Source organism: Cynoglossus semilaevis, chromosome 12 (assembly GCF_000523025.1).
Source record: "Cynoglossus semilaevis isolate Cse_v1.0 chromosome 12, Cse_v1.0, whole genome shotgun sequence".
Classification (NCBI taxonomy): Eukaryota; Metazoa; Chordata; class Actinopteri; order Pleuronectiformes; family Cynoglossidae; genus Cynoglossus; species Cynoglossus semilaevis.
Window position 1 is genome coordinate 11,212,916 of NC_024318.1, and position 14,408 is coordinate 11,227,323.

At 37.8% G+C, this 14,408-nt stretch overlaps 2 protein-coding genes across 5 annotated transcripts in view; one reads left to right on the forward strand and one right to left on the reverse strand.

Moving 5' to 3' along the window:
- blnk (B cell linker) overlaps positions 1–6,438 on the forward strand; it is a 14,000-nt gene extending 7,562 nt beyond the window's left edge. Inside the window, exons 5-24 of one of the 2 annotated variants that reach the window (XM_025061207.1) lie at positions 452–517; positions 1,030–1,070; positions 1,159–1,264; positions 1,525–1,628; positions 1,728–1,800; positions 1,892–1,972; positions 2,120–2,145; positions 2,244–2,278; positions 2,629–2,685; positions 2,806–2,830; positions 2,920–2,971; positions 3,069–3,126; positions 3,236–3,263; positions 3,367–3,397; positions 3,884–3,959; positions 4,220–4,248; positions 4,915–4,970; positions 5,057–5,140; positions 5,231–5,386; positions 5,734–6,438. In XM_025061207.1, coding sequence (XP_024916975.1) covers positions 452–517; positions 1,030–1,070; positions 1,159–1,264; positions 1,525–1,628; positions 1,728–1,800; positions 1,892–1,972; positions 2,120–2,145; positions 2,244–2,278; positions 2,629–2,685; positions 2,806–2,830; positions 2,920–2,971; positions 3,069–3,126; positions 3,236–3,263; positions 3,367–3,397; positions 3,884–3,959; positions 4,220–4,248; positions 4,915–4,970; positions 5,057–5,140; positions 5,231–5,386; positions 5,734–5,850 — 1,301 coding nt within the window. In that variant the 3' untranslated portion in view covers positions 5,851–6,438. Of the gene's footprint in view, positions 1–170; positions 518–1,029; positions 1,071–1,158; positions 1,265–1,524; positions 1,629–1,727; positions 1,801–1,891; positions 1,973–2,119; positions 2,146–2,243; positions 2,279–2,628; positions 2,686–2,805; positions 2,831–2,919; positions 2,972–3,068; positions 3,127–3,235; positions 3,264–3,366; positions 3,398–3,883; positions 3,960–4,219; positions 4,249–4,914; positions 4,971–5,056; positions 5,141–5,230; positions 5,387–5,733 lie in introns of those variants that run through there. The other variant, XM_025061206.1, reaches the window with a different exon arrangement.
- Positions 1–13,170, reverse strand: part of dntt (deoxynucleotidyltransferase, terminal) — an 88,744-nt gene extending 75,574 nt beyond the window's left edge. The window contains exons 1-3 of one of the 3 annotated variants that reach the window (XM_025061201.1): positions 12,761–13,170; positions 8,822–10,962; positions 7,976–8,183 (exon numbers count right to left, since the gene is read on the reverse strand). In XM_025061201.1, the coding sequence (XP_024916969.1) occupies positions 7,976–8,183; positions 8,822–10,962; positions 12,761–12,816 (2,405 nt within the window). In that variant the 5' untranslated portion in view covers positions 12,817–13,170. The remainder of the gene's footprint in view (positions 1–7,975; positions 8,184–8,821; positions 10,963–12,760) is intronic. The other 2 variants (XM_008322143.3, XM_025061203.1) reach the window with 2 other exon arrangements.
- Between the last annotated feature and the right edge of the window lie 1,238 nt (positions 13,171–14,408).

The window sequence follows — 14,408 nt, forward strand, 5'->3', positions numbered from 1 at the left end:
TGCTACTTACAATTAAGTCAAAAAGAATCCACACGTGACAGTCACATTCTGACGGGTTGATTGGTAGATATACCTGTGGGGAATTTGGTGAACTCACACCTGTCAATTCACATATAGATATCTGCCAAGGAGGAGAAATATCAATTCCTCTTTTGTAACAATTGGAATGGCTAAAAAAGACCCACTAACTGAAAATAACTGACATGTGTCTCTTTCACTTTCCATCTCTGTAATCTGTCCATCTGTTAACACATGAGGACACAGTACGTAAGAACACAACTGCATTTCTCACACTTACAGGTCTGCACCACCTACGGATTTGACAAGAACTATAAGTGTACAATAGTAAAATCTTGGAGTCAAAACCAGTATAAAACACGTGGTTAGAAATGTGGCGTCGATGGACTCTACGTTTATTTGTTTTCAATTTGAGTAAAAGCTAACGTCATCATGATCTCTTTGTGTGGCAGGCTGAAAAACAGGGCCATCCCAAAGGTACCAGTGAGGGACTATGGAGGTAGGCTGTGTGTCTGTCTGTGGTGATTGTGACACAACACCGGTCACAGCTTGTGTAACAAATGATTTGTTGTTCCCCATTTACACCAGTACCATTGACTAGTTCTGTTTGTATACATTTTACTGCACTTTACCCAACATCAGGCACCCAAAACCAAAAGCTTTGGCCATAATATAGTGGTTTGTACTCTTGCCTTACATTCGAAAACGTCACCAGTTTGAGCCTAGTGGTAACTGATGACTGACTAGTATTGAGTTATCATATACTTGAACTTTCCAGAACAGGACCATAGAAGACGATTGGATGAAAACTTAGACCCAGCGATTTGATTGGCTCAGACTCTCAAATCTTACCTCATAGGAAGCTAATTACCCTTTCATTAACACACAAGAATAGAATTTAGTCAGTTGGGTTGACATAGTACACTTGTACATAGTACACTAGTACTATGGAAATGTGTACATGAGTATCAATAAGTGACTCATTCTAAAAATTTATTTTTTAATTTTCAGATGATGAATTTAGCGACGATCAGTTCTCTGATCCTGAATATGTGAGTTGTGATGATACTGACATTTAAAACTAAACTCTTTTTTTTTTGTAAATTAATATTTCCATTTTAACCAAGCTTATTTCCCCAGGATAATGACACATATGAGGATCCAAACCAAGACAACAGCTATGAACCACCTCCCAGTGAGAGATCGTTCCCCGTGAATCCTCCCTTTTCAAAGGGGGAGTACCTCGGTTAGTCCCATGACTCACCCACTGCTATGTAATCAGAAACTGACCTGTCATCAGGGATTTAAATACGTTTTTATTGGTTGCAGAAACATTCACTTATGTATGTATTTTTATATAATATTTTATGAAGTATCTAATGTATAACACAAATAAATCAGAGTGCCATTTCAGCAGCAGGTGAAATCATTCAACCCTTCAGTGATTTAAACTGGCATTAGATGCAAATGCAATGTCCTTTTTTCACTTCTGCTTTTTTTTCCCAGACAGTTTCCGCAAACAGCCAGCGCAGCCCCCCAGGAAGCCCTTCCGTCCAGGCAAAACCTCCAGACAACTGCCCCCTGAACCCACAGACTCGGGCAGTGACAAAGTAGGCTAACATCATTTAAAAAAAAAAAAAAAAAAAAAAAACTTTTTTAAAGTCTGCAGTAAGTTCTTAAGGTCTTTGATTTCAAATGTTTCTTTGGAGGAGGACTACATGAGTCCAGACGGCCATAACGATGATGACAACTACATAGAACCTGAAGAGCACGAACCCTCCAGTAAAAACAGATACTTTTTTTTAAAGAAATCACAGTGTTGTATAAGTATAACAAACTATAATCAGAAACTACTTCATGCATTTCTTCTCAGAGCCACCGATGCACTGTAGAAGAAGGGAAACACACCTCCCTTTTCGGTCTCCACACACACCAGAAGCTTCATCTAGTCCAGGTACACACATAAGTACTTCATTAATTAACTGTGTTACCCTGTCTGTCATCATCATCACTGCATTAACCTGCACTCTGCTTCCTAAGAGAAATGCAATGCAGTTAAATATGACTCACACTAACTCAGTCTTCCGTGATTCATTTTCAGATTTTTTTGAAGTACTAAATGAAGAGGTGACGTACATTTATTATGTTACTGATTTTATTAACTGATTATTTTCGGAGCTTTTTCAGAGATGATGAAATAATTGAAATGTGTTTGATCCTTGCAGATAGGCTCGTCGTCATCATCATCGTCTCCCTCTAGGTCAGTTTCACATCACGAGACTCCAAATTAACTGTGACTCTGTCATCTCAACACTGGTGCTCTGTAATCGAAATGACTCAAAGTATTACGCGTAGGAGCTTAATGTACATTTATGTCTGTGATGTAGCTCAAGGGTAAAAGCTATAATTCTGAAAGATTTGGTCAAATCTGTGTGTACACTGGGTGTGACTGACAGGAGCCTGGTTTCAGACCACAAAGGCTTGCTAACTCTTGAGTGTGCAGATCCTCAGGCCTGGAAACTCAGCTTTGTCCTAAAACTACATTCCAGCATTTATTACATGTTCAAAATCAAACCTGAAGCCAACCACCTTCTCCCATCTGTCAAACAGACGGTGTCTTGTGTCTTCAAAATCCACATTACAGTTACCTCCCAAACCCAGCCCCAGGTAGGACTGCTTCATTTTAAACTTACATGACAGATCATGTGCATCACTGAATTCAAACTCAATGTTTAACACATTCTTTAAATAAATATATATGTATGTATGTATTTTAAACATTTTCAGAGTAAACAAGACATCACCTCCTACTGTAAGTGCATCATTCTTCTTTTTATACAACTACCTGTAGCCTAGCTTAGCACATTTAGGAAAATGTTTTTATATGTTATTTTTGTGCAGCCCCCGGATCCCACGAGTGATGAGGAATATGCAGTTTGTGATGGAGAAGAAGGTGAGTGTTAAATCTGTTTTTGTCGTTAAATCTCCACTTTATGCTAAGAAACAGCACAGAGAAAAATTAGTCATTAATACTCTATGTTATCCTTCAGATTGTGACACGCCCACAAGGGGTCGCCCTCCACTCCTACCAAATCCTTTGCCCAGAGAGTAAGCCTAAACATCACGCATTTTTATAACATAAAGAATTTGTAATGTGACAGGTAAAACATTTGTTGCTGTTTTTGTAATTATTATTTTATTTTTGTTTTTCTTCCAGAAGATCACCAAAGCCACCTGTCAGGCCTGTAAGAAATGTTTTTACATCATTTATTTTCATTAAGATTTGGGTTTTAATGATGAGCTGCAATGGTATAATGCTGATCTCCTACATGTATGATTTTATTGCAGAACCTAGAGGTCAAACCAAGAAGATTTGAAAGTAAGAGACTTAGCACTGTTGTGAGATGGTTTGTTTTTGTAAACTCAAAGTAAAGAGGTCAAAGTCACACACAAACACACAAACACACACACACACCCACATCCGCCACAGAGTAACCACAAGTAAGATAAATGTCTCATCCTTTAAATGATTTTCAGAGTCTTGTCAGACAAATGAAAACGTGTAATGTAGGACTAAAGGTCAGGTGGAAAAAAAGAAGCTGCTCAAAAATGGAAGTGGAACGTGCTAAGGATTTCACAGGGACTAAGTAGAACAGATGGAGCAGACATGTTTTTAGAAGAATGATTTGTTTCCAGAACTGAGTTAACTGAGTATAAGTTCTCTCTGGGTAAAGCAGGTTAATCGCAGTCCAGAAACATATCATTTGCCTGTTTATATGAAGTAATATTCATAATGACCTGAAGAATCTCCACACCTTGGTCCACTGGGTTATTTTTCTAAGAACGTTTGTTTGGATTTCCACAGGTCATTCACTGCCCGTGATGCAAACTAACCAGAAGGTTCTTCCAAAAGTTTTTTCTCTGGACATTACAAAACCCAAGTAAGTATTGAAGCTGAAGATGAAGTTCTCAAACAGAGCACGCTCCAACCCAGAAGCACTGTACATTCAGTACAAACACAACAACACAGCTAATTTTCTAATCTCTAGATCTCTAGTCAGATCATCCAGTTTTGGCCTATAGCAACTTCAATTTCTTACAAATGTGTCCTTCAAGATATACAGAGAAATAGTTTAATCCATGAAAGGCGTGTTTATTCAACACACTAATCCTTGTGATCTGCTTTTTTTCTTCAATATAGAATACCTGTATTCCAGTTCGCCTCCAAGAGTGAGTATTGTTTTATCTAATATCAGATTACAGACCTGTATCGTAACTCAAAATGTTACAGTATTCATATGTGGTTGCCGTGACATTTTAAATTATCTTTCTGCTAAAGCAGTGGCATGCTTGCATATCATCAATCAACGTGTGGTTTCCCATTGTAACTGATACGAGGTTGACTGAGGTTTTATGATATCCATGGAACAACCGTAATGGTGGTTTTGCCAAAAAAAAAAAAGCTGACGAATTGTCTAGCATGAAAAATACAGGAAGGCATTATTCTATTTATACCATAGCAGGAAACGGTCACTTGAAAACTCCATAGACATCATCCTAAAGCCTTAAGACACTGAAGAGACTAGCAGCCCACTTCTTCATATCCAAACCCACAACATTGCTCTAGCATTTATTTATGTCATGCACCTTTTGAAACAAACTGACCGATGAAAAAACGTCCAAGTCTTGGTCAATAGAGAATTCATCTTTCCAACAAAAAGCATTGTAATCACTGGACTGTACAAATAATATACATATGTAAGGTCAAAGTAAAAAAAAAATTAAAATTTAAAAAATAACTTGAAGTAAAAACTACAATGTATGTTTTCAAAAATAAAGTTCTAACGCTACGCAACTTGTGTAATTTTTTAAAACACAATGTAACATCTGCCTCAGATGCCACAGAAAGAAGGAGGGGTTCTGCTGACAATGGAACAAAAGACGACGATAAGGTGACATGCACAAGTCATACTTCTGGAAGGATAAGAATCTTATCACAAACCAGTGAATGATGATGTGGTAAAAAATGTCTTCTCAGAGTGCAGGGGTCATGAATAAGCCCTGGTATGCAAGCGCATGTGATCGTAAGACCGCTGAGGAGGTTTTGATTCAGACGAATAAAGTGAGTCACAGGATTTATAACTGAACTCAGCCGTACTTCGATTTTATGATGTACAAAGTGAGTTGTATTATGAACTGATGTCTGTTTCAGGACGGTGCATTCATGGTACGGAAGAGCTCTGGTCTCGACGTACAGCAGCCCTACACCTTGGTGGTCTTTTATGGTGGCAAGGTTTACAACATTCCTATCCGTTTACTAGCAAATACTCAGCAGTATGCTCTCGGAAGAGAGAAGAAGGGAGAGGAGGTAAAGTTCACAGACTTATCATCTGCTATTTTTACTATTTTAAATTTGCTCTTTGATGTCATTTGTCTTTCTGTTCCACCAATATAGGAAAGAAATGTTTTTGTCATATTAGGAATGTTGATTTATCTTGATTAATCATAATCAATAAATCTTGATTAATCGTCATTCTTCCACAGCAACTGTGAATTTGGTGGAAGAGAAATTGACAACTGGCAGTTTTATAAATACACTAAAATCCAGACAGCGCACACAGTGATGTGGACCTAACGTTTGTTCAGACAGTAATGTAATAATACAATAATATTAAAGAACGCTAACCTAACCATTCACTCCTCTCTTCAATTCAGTATTTCAACAGCATCGCTCACATAGTTGAGAACCACCAAAGAACTCCACTGGTGCTGATTGACAGTCAGAACAACAGCAAGGATTCCACCAAGCTGTGCTTTCCTGTAACACCGTAGATGAATCCAGCAACAGCAAAGATATCGGACTTTACTCAGCCTGACATTTCCTCTCACAGTGTTAGGCGCAGTGACTGTGCAGCGATTTTCTCCATGACTGTTGAGGTGCCGTCAACAGTACTGGTCATGTGGCAGCAGAGCAGAAGAGACTACAAACACATTTCTGCTCATGTTTTATTAATATTTTTAATGCTCTGTCAATAAACAGTGTATCAAAATTAATGCAAGGAATGAAAAGCGTTGCTCTAGCACAGGGAAGCATGCAGACAAATAATGCGGTTATTACAGCAGTACTCCGAATAGCCAAAAAGCACAAAATTGTAAAATTTTGTTTTTCAATAAAACTGTCTTTTTTCCTGCATCATAGTATTACTCAAAGTAAATCTTCAGTCACAAGAATATACTACCAGAAACTGACAACAGCCCTGTTTTGTCTCTATTAGAATGAATACATTTGTCCTACTTGTGCACATCGGTTGCATAACAAAAACTACAAGGCACATGGTGAAAATCCTCCGGTAATCTTTTACAGTACCTCTATACAACTTTTTTTTTTAAACGTTCTCATAATAAAGTGAAAAAAGAATGTGTGCCTGTGTGTGTGTATGTATGTTTATATACATACAGCATGTCAGCAACACTCCAGCTCTCAAGAAAACATGCACAGTTGAGATCGTCTGTCATGGACAGGAGCCTGAGTTCCCTTTGCTGCAAATACTTAGAGGTCATGGCTTCATATGGAAATGTTTATCCACATTAGGACGCTGGACCAGATTGTCAAAGGCCTGATGAGGTCAGGTAAGAGGAAATATAAACTCTATCTTTATAGTGCAATTAAGAAAATAAGATTATCATTTCAAGTCAAAAGAGATTAACTTTTGTTTAAGAATGACCAAATCACCCATGCCTTCTGAAATATACTTTTTCTGTCCTAGTCTTTCTAGTCAATAGTTATCTTTTTATTTAAAAAAAAAAACAGATTTTAAGAGATACCTGTCCAACTAAATTGATTTTTCATTTTTATTTTTAATAATTTTAGACTATATACATGATTTCCACAATCATTATTATTCTTCCAAAGGGCAACCAAAAGCACAAGGATAAGCAATACACTCTGAACCTAAAGTCATAAATAAATGTTATATATAAACAGCTTATTGTCCTTTTTAATACAAAATCTTGGTGTATCTGAGTAACCTGTGGGTCTCTGTGTCCCATTCCAAAAACATAAATATTATAGCTACCACACTGCATAGCCTACCCGTACATAAACTGATCCATAAAACTCAGATGGTATGGCAAATAAACATATTACAGTGTTTCATAAAAGACTCCATGACAGTGTATGTAAATCACCTTAAATAAAGTTATGCTTTAGACATGTTACAAAAGAATACAAATACCTAAGTTGACAGCACCACATCATTGTGACTGCACAAACTATTATAAACCTACTAACAGTTTGCATCGAGCTACTCGTGTTGGGAGACAGAGAGACAAATGAAAAGAAAATGTCCACGTGACCCTGAGAACACAAACTCTCCAGGAGGCATGACAACGATTCCAAATTTTCAATAAGACTGAGGAAACTGGTGATCACAGCTTCCTTTTTTGTTGTATTGCAAAGTAATATATTTTTCCAGACTTGTTATGATTTCCATCCAGTGTGTGTGACATTCAAGAGTTTTCACAGTTCTGCCTTTTCCACTCCAGCAGATGTCGCTGCCGATGGACCATCCACATCTCCTGACAAACAAAGACCCTGCCACAAAACCAGCAGCGAAAGCTTGTGGCAACCTCACCGCCAAGAGAGGCTGCACCCACAACTTCATACTTCTTTCTGTTTAAGCGGCGGAATTTCAACTTCAAAATAAACCTTTCTTTTACAGAGTTTTTGATCATCCCGACAGGGTCATATGCCTGAGGGTGCTCACTGCTTACAGATGAGAGAGCATTCAGAGTCCTGTGGGACAATATGACCTTATTCACCTCCCCTTTGTACCTGTTGACAACCTCCATGATCTTGGAAACTTCAGGGATTTCAGCATCCGGGTGATTAAGCACCACAACCGGCTGGTCTCCTGCTGGACGCTTCACCAACTGAGATGGATTAATGGCTACTAACCTCAAGGTCCTCTCCTGGTTTTTTTGAACCTGGTGCCGAAATGTCAGTGATGGTTCTGGTTGGATGGCTTCCCCCTCTGGCAAAAAAATACAGCCCTGTATTTTTGAGCAGGATTCCACAGGCCCTTCTCTGTCACTGACCAACTCAACTTTGTGGTTACTGTGTTCTGATGAAACAGCAGGGCTTGATTCAAGTTGCGTTACCTCACCTGTGAGAGAAAAAAGCATAAAATGTCTTTTGAAGAGGACAGAAATTTAATTAGACTTTAAAAAACAAATTGAAAAAAATCTGGTTGCATAATAAGTGTATTTAAAAAAAGCATAATAACACAGTGCTGCAGCTGATAACCACTAGATTATATAAAGTTCAATGCAGACCACAGAAAAACACACATACCCAAGAGATAGTGATGTGTGTACAACCTGTAAACAACAGACACCAGGACAAAAATATCTTCATTTAACAGAAAGGACTACAGCTTTTGTTACAGTTGATATAATCACTCCTGCTATATTTGAACATGGGATCCTACTGCTCACACACTACCTACGACCCATACAGTAAAACAGGAGTGAGGGACCAGCACAGAGTGGGGTGTGCAGGAACGATCCGCCATTCCAACCATAAGTGTTGTGCAGCAAAAGTGTAATGTAAAAGCACTTGCAACCATAGGACCAAGGCATTCTAAATGCATTATAGCACCACCTGCTGGAATTAAAAGCTACATGCATTTAAAAACACTATCTCACATACTACATCTTTAACGCTGTAGTACCTGTTGATAAAATTACAACGGGTGAAATTATAAACTACTAAGTTAACATAAACTATAATTTTCCTTCTTACCCTGTGGTGTAATAACAGGTTGGGAACCAAGGCAGGATTCAGAGAAGCCGCTTTGACGAGCCAGTGTCTCAGCTGCTGAAGTCCTTTTATCATTCGACTTATGACAAACAGTACCAGTGTCTGATGTTTGGACTAGCCGTACGTTGTTGGGGCTCATCTTTTCTTCAGCTCCTGCTACAGTTGTTATATTTGTCTCTGTCGTCTTAGCAGCAGATATTCTTTTGTGATCTCCCATTTCATAAAACTGTACAACTTTCCCAGAGGCATCGCTCCTATTTTCATTTTCAGACAGCAGGCCTTCACGTGCATCGGGTTCACAGCCGTCTATGTTTTCTGACCCAGCCTGCTGTGACATCGAAGTGATGGCCTCATCAAGATCAGTATTAGAGGTTTTGGTCAATTTCGGCTGGTGAACCTTTGAGGTCTGTGTATTTTCCAGAATCTGTGCCATGGAGTCTGCTACGGTGGGAGACAAAACACTTTCTGACACCCATTGCTTCTCCTTCACAGGATTTTTCTTCAACACAATTCTTAGGGGAATCCCTGTGGATTTCCTGTCCACCCTTGTAGATGTGGTATTTCTTGTACAAAATTGATTTTCACCCATCAACAAATGGTCTTTTTGAATGGACATCTGCTCTTTGCATTCATTTGTCAAATTTAACTCAGGGGAGATATCAACAATGTTGTCAGGCATATGATCCTTGTCTTCCTTGATTTCCATATCACTCTCTACATCTTGCAGCGGAGGGATTTCGTTTTCCTCCATTTGAGTAGACTCAGTTGTCTCACTCTGGGCTGAAACTAAGACATCATTGTGGAGTTTGGTTTCATGCTGTGGATAAAGTAAATTATCATTCACAGTTGACTGACACCCATTTTGGTCAACTATCAACCTATTATCAAAAGCACTTTCGGGGACGACAGATTCTTTATCCGATGTCGCCATTTTTTTTAACCTTTTGGCATATGTGGCACCATTCTGTGACACAGTTATCTTGTTTTTGACTGTAAGCACAGTAAGATCAGGTGAGATCGACATGATGCAATTCTCTGATTTAGGGTGAAGAGTCATATCTTGAGGAACATTGGACAAGACAGTTTTGAGAGCCTTGGTCCATTTTTTGTCTCCAGCTTCCACAGTAACGGATTTCATCAAAAACTGCTTTGTCTCCTCTAGTGTTGTTTGTGGATCTGCCAGAGGGCAGTATTTATCCAGGAATTCTCTGCCAGGTAGAGACAGACAGTCCTGGGTCAACCAGCACATTTCCCTAACCGCACTTCTTGTTAATCTGGGATTCATTTTTGGGATCAGTTCATTTGGTTCCATTGCAGAGTTAATCTCCTTTTTCTTTTGCCTTCTATCGCCATTCTGGCAAGCATGGGTAGTTTTAATGTGCTTAGTAAGCAACCATTTGTGAGATGCCTGAAAGCCACAGTGTTGACAGCATAACGTGGTTGATTTATTGCCAGACATGTTCTTCTCCATTGTGTGAAATAAAAAATTATCGTTTACTTCACTAAGCCCTAAATTATGTAAACACAAGTGTTCTAAAAATACTCTAACATCACCTGTGGAAAATCCATGACATGTTTCACACGAATACTTGCCATTTTTGAAGTGACACATGGTCAAATGTGCACTGAATTCAGACCATGTGCGTTGAACTCTATCATTACAAAAGCTGCAACTAGAAAAAGTGTCTTTGTGGCTCAACAGATGAATCTGTAGGTAGGAAAAGTCATGTGTACAAAAAGTACACATATGACAAGAAAAAACAGGTGGGCTTTCTATGTGTTTATCTTCAAAGTGTTTCATCAAGTCCTTGGGGGAATATTCCACATTGTCAATGCATTGACAGCATTTGAATCGAAGCATATTCTCATGGTGATTTGTCACACGCTGACTTTCTTCCTCAGATGTCTTCTTTGTTGAAGGCCAAACTTTGCTTTGCTCCCATTCTTCTGCTATCTTCTTTGGTCCACACTTATCTTTACTTTGCATAGTTGGGGGCTTAACGGCAGCCTTCCTGAGGTGGAGTCTTTTGCGCCAGTTTCTACCCTTCTTGTTGAAATGCTGTTTTGTACCCCTTACGGAGGTAGCTACAGAAATATCCTTTTCATCCATGGGAATCAACTTTCTGAAAAAGCAGCAAAATAATGACTTTACTTTCAATTAAGAGCAAACATTACATTTCACTTGTGTCTTCATAGACGCACTAATTAAATTTAAATTTTTGTTTTATCTCTTATTCATGTAGTATCGCTTTTTGTATCTGTTCACTGATACATGCTATTTTCTAACCAAGGTCGGGCAATGACCTAAACCATGTGATGATTAGATTTTGCAATATAATAATGCATGTCAGATGACAATATAAAAAGGTCCATTGTTTAACATGATATTCCACATTGTATTTTGTGGTGGATTGAAATACACTTGCATGTCATAACTTGACCTCCTTTTGAACAGACATTTTGAATCGGGTAGAAGAAGGTTTTCAGTACAAGTTGGACAAGTGACTGAAGCTAGTCAAAAATAACAATGTTACTAATTTGTGAAGATTAATCAAACTTAACTCTAATAATTTGAATAGCTGTTTATTGTTGCTCTGATACACAGTTAATGTACACACTGCCTCACACAAGTGCTACATGTTTAAAATACCATCTTAACTTCCAGAACAGTTTTGCAGACTTTAATTACAGATTGGACACTTGGCTTGCATTAGACCATTAGCTTCAGGGAGTTTTACTTGACTTAAATGTTGATTTATCTCAATTAATCTTGAATAATGAGAATTTGCAATCAGGATTAATTGTGATTAATACCCAACGATACTGTGATTAATCGGAAAGTGAAGGCTTTTGCATCATTAAGCATATGCCAAAAACTATCTACTTAAGATGTATATTTTGAGCAGGCGTATAAAAAATGTTTTCAAATTATTCATATATATGGTTACTTATACTGGACCTTGCAAGAATGATCTCCTTTCCTGGTTCACATCTACATTCAGGGTAAATAACTATTTGAGGAAAATTGCAAAATGCACAGAAAGTAAGAATACACTGTCTAAGTTTAGTGGTTTAAATGTATACTGGCAGTGTGAACAGCATTTGCTTGAAATAGCCCCAAACAAATTTATTCACTTATAAGTGTATTGTTATATTCAGTTTTATATATATATATATATATATTCGCTTATAGTGTTGTATGTTCACATAGTAAATGTTTATTTTCTTTTTAGTCCACCTGTTGCTGACCTCGAATAAAGCGGACTCTCCATAAATATTAATTCACCACGCTGGAACCAGGTGGAATCATGGAACTTAGATTGTTATCAGTCACTAGGTGCAGCCAACTGCACTAACACTCACCTGCTCACACAGTAGTTTTGAACTTCATGCATTGTTCGAATAGGTGCACTATGACACGGTCGGTGGTGTGATATAACCAGAAAATGTCCAAAATACATTCGTGCACGAGTATGAAATCTGCTATAAAGCCCGTTGGGGATTATTTGGCACCATAATAATGGAGGAATAGTGCCTCCATTGTGCAGTTTGACTTGACCACAACAAAGTGATGAGGCTGCTTTTGTAACAAGCAACAAACGCCTTGGGAATAGTGAAGTTGTGGCTAAACTAACGAGGTTCTGGTTCCGCTGAAACTCGCATGCACGTCTACAGAAACACAGCGTTGTTGGCTTTAAGCCTTGCCGTTTATTGCAATAGCGATTCGGTGATTTGAATTAACATGACGCACAAAGACGAAATAACTTGAAGAATAAAAAAACGTAGCGACAAAGTTACGCCAAACGCGTTTTTTCAAGCCTGCATCGACCACATGTCGTTGATAAAAAGTAGTAGTCTTACACACAGAGAGAGTAATTATTAATGTAGTTGTCTCGGATTTTTTTTTTTTTTTTTTTTTACCTTTTCTTTTGTAGAGAGCTTGACAGCTCAGCGAGTGGCAGCCATGATGGTTTCATCCGGGGATTACAGCCTCTGAGCTTCTTTAGCCTTTAGCCTGGTTCCTCCGACACAGAGCTGTGTGCTGTCCCAGGCTGAGTGATATAACAAACAAACAAACACAACGCTGATTTAATTTAGTACTTCAGAAGTTTTGTTTAAAAAATGTACATTCATCTTTTGCTTCAGCATGAGATTAAACCACATTAGTATGACAACAAAAATGTGCGTTTTAGTGAGGCCTCCCTCCTGACAAATTGTTGTGACGTTTTGTTTTTTTTTGTTCGTGTGCCTCCAAAGCATGTCTCCCATGTCAGTGTTGTCTTGGTGTCATATGGTGTTAAAAAAGGAACTGTTTTGTAAACCTTGAACTTGTGACCAACCATCAATCTTTCTGGTTTTCTTTCTGGTATAAGAGATGGGTATTTAATTAAGGCCTAATTTCTTATTAAATTATCAATATGAATTCTGCTTTACACATTCACATTGAACATTGATAAAATACAAGGAAAAATACACTTTCATGTCCCTATCTCTCTCTCTCTCTCTCTATATATATATATATACACACATATATATATATATATCTTGGTTCTGGAAGCAGATGTTAGAAAAGAGTATAAATACATGGTACTGATCAAGGCCATGTATAAAGAAACATGGATCCTGCCTTATTTCCAAAATTGAATATCGTTGCCCATATCTAATTTGACTGCAACACAGTTTTTTCTATTAAATTTAAATCATATTTTGTAATTCTCATTTATATTTGTGTCTTTGATCTAAAATCTAAAACAGCAAGAAATTAAAAGTAGGTCACTTATACTGGTGTTATTATCGTACTCTTAAAGGCCATTCTTTCCACCTGAAACCTAACATTTTAATTTTGGTCATTGCTGGACTCAAGCTGCAACATACTACAAGCTCAGAAGAAAGTTGGTGCTTCAGGCAAAAGGCCATTAAAAATGTATGGTATTATTATTATATGCCATACGCTCAGTGGGTTTCCAGAAAATACAAAATAATTTTGAAGTTGAATGTAAAACATCCAGCTATTATTTCGTTCTATGCACATATTGCTACATAAGGTCTAATATTCTTATTTACTAAAAAATCTCTTGCCAGAAGTTTTGCATGTACAGAAATGCTGACATTTAGCCTAGAGGTTTCATGAAGAGGGGAAAGTCATACAAGAAATGGGAAGGAACTGAGGAATTGAGTGAAGGAATTTAGTTGTAGCACATTCATTACCATCTAAAAATAAATAGTCAATACCCTTGTTGTTATGTTGTTACTTCCAACGGTGGCTTCAACTTCCAGTCAGACTGATCAATATTGTTGCAGACAATGGCGAGTTGCAACTCTCAACCTTTTCTACAAATGAGGATATATAGTAATTATTTAAATCCGACAACTGTATGGCAGAAATTATCATTGCTTAATTATTTGGACAAGTCACCAAATTAAAACAGCAGGTGTTTCATCAATATACAGAAAATGATGACTGAGGATTTCCCTTAACTAGCTATGATTGATCATGGTCAATTATGTATAATCCATAGCTGCCGTGTGATTAACGTGATTGAAACTTTAATCTATGTGTTGAGTAAGT